We start from the raw sequence: 5,290 nt of genomic DNA, 5'->3' as shown, positions 1-5,290 counted from the left end.
CACCGGCTTCCACATACCCCGGCAGAGCAGCTGCAGCCACGCAAAACCACAGAGCAAGTTCAGCCGCCGCCGCCCCAGGCAAAGGCCTGGCACACGCAGCTGTTAATGGCAGCGCCCAGCTTCATTCACCTTCTTTGGGAAAGGTGTAAAGGTAACGATACAGGGCACGTTTAGCAGATGCGGGAGATGCTCTCCAGTGAGCTGTGATGGGCTCGTCACCAGGAGAGCAGTGCATGAAAGCAGCAGCAAGTGACCCCGGAGTGACAGCGAGTAAAGGCAAATTTATAGCCTGAACTCCTGCTGGTGTTTTTCCCAGCACTTTTGCACATGCCTATGTGCACACTGTTCCTCACTGCACATTCTGTGACCGCAGTTTTAGTTTATTTGATTTTCTAACAAAAATGCAGAAGGATAAACAGAGTACGTCACCGAGCAGAGCGGCGCTACTGCCTGCGATGTGGGAACGCATGGCTGAGGGGAGCTCCGTCCCCCCAGGGCTGTCCCCCACAGCCCACACGGCTCCTCCTCCTGGGACACAGCAGGGACAGGTCTCTGGACGCCAAGTGATACCCAGGTTTTGCAGAGGAGCAAAATCCCGGAGTCACAGCCCCTCTTCCCCAAGCCCACTGCCAGCCCCAGCTGCCCTCAGTCCTCCCCGTGCTGATGGCTCCCCCCGTCCCCAGGTACAGCCGTTACCCGAGTCCTGCACACCCCCAAAACCAACTTTCAGGCTTTTACAGCAAACTCCAGTGGTTACATCTCCAGCAGAGATGGTGTGAGCCCGGACCAGCAGCCGTGGCTGAAGCACTCTCCTTGCAGGTGTACACCCAGGGAATACAGCTTAAAACATGGTCAGACGTATGTGAGTATGTATGTGCGCCTGCGCACTCACACACACACACGTGTTTTTTCCACTGTAGCAGCCAAAACTTCTCCCCTAACGCTGACTTCAGGCTGCTGCCAGGGTTTCCGATCTGTATTCTGGACTATGGAGAAGGTGTTAAAGTCAACTTACAGCAATTGCAAAATTGTTTTTATGGTGGTTAAAGCAAATTTGTTATCCTGTACATCCATCTTGGAAACGGTTGGACCTTAAAACCCCCCTGGCTCGAGATGACCTGGTCTGAAAACACCCAGCAGAGGGGCAGTAGTTCGGGAAAGCATCGGATCCTGTTTGCAGTCGCTGACTCAAGGAAAACAATCAGCGACCCAAACCACAGGCACTGCTACCCATCCTGCTCATCAGTAAGTGCTGAGGCTCTGCTCAGGCCAGACTCACCAGGGACATGCCTGTCCCTGTCCCAAGCAAAAGCAATAACCCTGGTTTTACGTAGAGCGTGCTGAGAGCAGGAGGTGGCACAGAGAAGCAGCAGCACCAGCAAAGCCTGTGGTTCCCCCTGCCAGGTCAGGCATCCCCTGGAGCTCCTGGAAATGGGAGTGAGACAGACATCTCCCTTCTACTGTCACCCCTCGTGCCCCAGGGAGGGCGAGGAAGCCACAGCATCCTTGACTTGCCACAAAAAAGCCTAGAAGCTGCCTGGAGAAGGGGTGCAGGAGGTACCAGACAGACACCCGCAGGAGCAGGGTCCCCCCAAACCCTGTGGAGGGCTGCCCCCCCCACTACTTACAGGAAATACAGAGACTTCAGCTCTGCAAATGTTGCGGGGACGATCGTGGCAATCCTGTTGTTGTCCAGCATCCTGGAAGGAGAAGGGGAGAAGTGAGACGAGGGGACCCAGAGAGGATGAGGAGGCAGTGGGACTCTCCCGGCAGGGGGAAGCCCCCACATTTAGCACTCATGCTGCCCCGGCAGGAGGGGGCTCTGTGCCTTCTCCCCTGCAAGCTTCCGTGGACACCCATCCCCAGGTGGGGGGCTGCCTCCCTCTGAAGCCCTTTCCCCCCCTTCGAATCCTGCCCTGACAACCCTGGCTGAAGCGTTAGAGCCAGCTGCAGGGTCTGGATTCCTTCACAGTCAGGGTCTGTTGGATTTTTCCTCTCTTCTGCTGTGAAGTAAAGATAAATTAGAAACCATTTGGGGAATTCAGGGCTGTGCTTGGCTTCTCAAAAGTTCTCTGGTTTATTTGTACCACAGACCACCCTCCGTGAGCTGCTCATCCTCCTGTTTTTCCCTCTTTGATTTAAGGAATAACTGTGCTGGTGCCACAGCAAGTAAGAGGAGGGTAGCCTGGGCGGGTGGCAGACCTGCCCGAGCTGCTCTTGCAAACACAGAACAGGAACAAACCGTCTTGTAAAGTGGCCTTTATGGTTTCTTTTCTGTAGCGAAACCTTTATAAGCTCCGTGTGTAAAACCACACACCGCATGGGCGCAGATCAAAGAGAGCCTCTGAGAATAAACAGACGGGAAGGATATTAGCTGTACTTTCAATTTAGGTGTATATTTTTCAAGGTGATGGAGCTGCAAATCTCCGTGTTTAACAGTGTGCTTAAAGCCTTTTATACACAAGCCTCCGATGCTCCAGCCCGGGAGCTGAGGCTGTCTCTGCACAAAGCCCATCACCGTGCCCTGCCACTGCTGCTCTGGACCATCAAGGGGAGCACGGCACAACGATGGGAACCAGCCGGCCATAACGAGATGACGGACGAGGCCACATCCAGCCTGTGCTAAATCTGACCCCAGTAACAGGGGAGGGAAACTCAAACAGGAGTTTCATAAAAGAGCCGCAGCAGAGGCCAAGTGTGCCCTGGTCCCCAGGGCTGGTGGGGAAGGCAGGGAGGTGGAGACCCAGCCGGGCATGGCAGCCATCGCCACCACGGCCCCCAGGGTGGGCACGTTACCACAGACAGCCTGAAGCCATCATGCCCACTTCCCCCCTCCCCCAGGAAGTGAAATGATGGTAAATGCAAGGAAGAGCCGGGATCAGTCACATATTGTGATGCTGTTGGGACTGGCAGAGGAACTCACAGCCACTCGAGGCGATGCAGGTCCTCAAAAACCCGGGGCTTCAGCTGCGTGATCCTGTTGTGGCTGAGGAACCTGGACCCAGTGCAGAGGAGGAGAGCGATCCTCAGACACCGCCGCCGATTAAACCCGCTTTTGCTAAAGCTGTTCTTCCTGAGCTGCCCATGGCCCCTGGCTTTGGGTGCCCGTGGCACCATCTCCCTTAGCAGCAGCTCAAACGCGGGATCCCAGCTCAGGCCGGACAACGTGGAGATGGGAAGAGCCATGTTTGTAGGAGGGGAAATGCCTCTGCTCTGCTCCACTTTCACCCAAAACACATGCAACTCCAGCTTAAAGCATGCTCGATACTGGCTCTTGCAGGAGCAAGAAAAAGGGCTCAGAACCTGGCCTCGAGCCGGCTGTGCTGTGAGCCTTCATGCCAAGAGGAGCCGAGGACTGTGTCCGTCCCAGGGCTCCCCTCCCCAGGGCCCCGTAACGCAGACACCTTTACTCACAACATTTTAAGCTGAGAAAGTCCAGCAAAGGCTTTGGGTGAGATCAACCGGATTTTGTTGTTTTGCAAAAACCTATTTAAAAAAAAAAAAAACAGAACAGAAAAAAGATTGAAGAAGTATGTTTTCTAAGGGATTCTCGGGGTCTGTGGTCCCTAGGGAAGAGATGGATGTTTCCACATGTGCAGGACACCAGCCACACGGCTCGCAGGACTGGCTGCTGCCTGCCCAGCATCACGGGCCGGCTGTTCCCGGTAGTGCCTGGGGATGGAGGTCCAGGCTGCAGCCCCTGCTCTGCCAGGGGCTCCTTGTCTCAGGCGACCCTAGAGAGGCTGTTTTCCCTCTCTGCCTCATTTACTCCATGCAAAGGGAAGGAAGCTGATGGTACAGATGCCTGACAGTCACAAGCGGCTGCTGTGAGCTGTTTCACATGGTTATTGCCATACGAAGCTGCTGTCCCACCCACGAGAGCAAACACCCCTCTCCCCGTCACCCCGTTCCGCTGGGTCCCTCCCTGAACTCTCCGGTGCAGCAGCCTAGAAAGGTGATGGGCTGAGCGACCAAAGGGTCCGAGCTCTCCGGAGCAGGACAGCTCGCTCATGAGGCATGTCACGCCGCCGCGCACACGGGGCGGCTATCGGCCAACACGGGCGCTGCTCCGCGACCTGCTCGCCCACCCGTCGGGAGCAGCACGGTGCCGGCAGCGTGTCAGGAGCTTGCAATGCCTGCAGCAGGCGCCTGCTGACTTCAGCGGGCACCACCGGCCCCAGGAGCTGAAAAAGCTGCTGTCTGGACAAACGTAGCGTCCCGTCAGAGTGCACTGTCCCAGACAAAGCTATCCCAACAAGTGCAGACACTTACGCCTCTGCACATGGCCTCACCGCTGCCGACCTGCACATCCATCCTTTTATACAAGCCAGCCAGAGAGCAGGATAAAGAAAGGCGATACTCACAGCTTCTTCAGACTCCTGTACCTGTCAAACTCATTGTCCAGCAGAGAAGGGATTTTATTTTTCTTCAGGTCCCTAGCAGGAAAACAGAAGGACGAAAATCAAACCCAGGGCCAGCAGACTAGGACAGAGGACAGGCCTTTAGCAAAGGAGAAGAGTGAAGACTAGACCCTCTTCTTCCTGAGCAATACAAACAAAAGGCAAGGCAGCTGCTGTTCATTAACACCACATTGCTAATTGCCCTCCCACTCTGCAGGCCTTATTTGCTGCAGAGGAGTTTTTTCGCACTCTCCTCCCTCCCTCGCCCTTGCTTTTTGTGTGCAAAGGACACCCCAGGCCTAGACCTTGCTGACAGTCTCCGACCCTGTGCATCTCAGTTGGAGGCCTGGCAGTGAAGGCAGGCTCCCCAGTCCTCACCCCCGGCAGGACCCGGCCGTTCCCTGCTCCCAACTCAACGTGGCTTGTGGGAGGGTTGCAGCGAGCAGCTGAAGCTCAGCAAAGAGGAGTCTGTTGGTACGGAAAGGCTGCTTTGCTTTTTTGGATCCAGGGACAACAAGTAAAAGCCAGGGATTTTATTTCCTTCCCTCTAAGCTAGTTTTCCTGCCGGGTGGCAGTGCACGCGCTGCTCGTGCCTCTCCCGGGGGAGAGGGGTGCATGTACCCACTGCTACTCACATCCTGGTCACGTTGGAGGAGACCCAGGGGACAGTGGCGAGGTCCTGCTCGGTGCAGTCTACAGCCCTTCCCCAGCACCGGCACCGCTCTGGGAAGACCTCCAGCCCTGCGGGCAAGCAGAGGGGATGCGCTGAAGGGAGGGCAGAGGGGGCCCGTGCGGGGTGGGGGAGACCCGCAGGGTGGGGAGGGATGCCCGGCCCGGGGGAGGACGGCTTACAGCAGGCGTCACCCTCGTCTTCAACCGCAACCCGGCTG

General features: G+C 56.4%; 1 protein-coding gene across 1 annotated transcript in view; it reads right to left on the bottom strand.

Moving 5' to 3' along the window:
* Positions 1-5,290, bottom strand: part of LOC103925549 (relaxin receptor 1-like) — a 17,914-nt gene that overhangs the window by 7,563 nt on the left and 5,061 nt on the right. Inside the window, exons 3-7 of the mRNA XM_009334279.1 lie at positions 5,036-5,141; positions 4,365-4,436; positions 3,415-3,486; positions 2,924-2,995; positions 1,629-1,700 (exon numbers count right to left, since the gene is read on the bottom strand). Coding sequence (XP_009332554.1) covers positions 1,629-1,700; positions 2,924-2,995; positions 3,415-3,486; positions 4,365-4,436; positions 5,036-5,141 — 394 coding nt within the window. The remainder of the gene's footprint in view (positions 1-1,628; positions 1,701-2,923; positions 2,996-3,414; positions 3,487-4,364; positions 4,437-5,035; positions 5,142-5,290) is intronic.

Source organism: Pygoscelis adeliae, unplaced genomic scaffold, assembly GCF_000699105.1.
Source record: "Pygoscelis adeliae isolate BGI_AS28 unplaced genomic scaffold, ASM69910v1 Scaffold191, whole genome shotgun sequence".
NCBI lineage: Eukaryota > Metazoa > Chordata > Aves > Sphenisciformes > Spheniscidae > Pygoscelis > Pygoscelis adeliae.
Note: the sequence above shows the minus strand (reverse complement) of the source record. Positions and strands in the feature narration are given on the sequence as shown.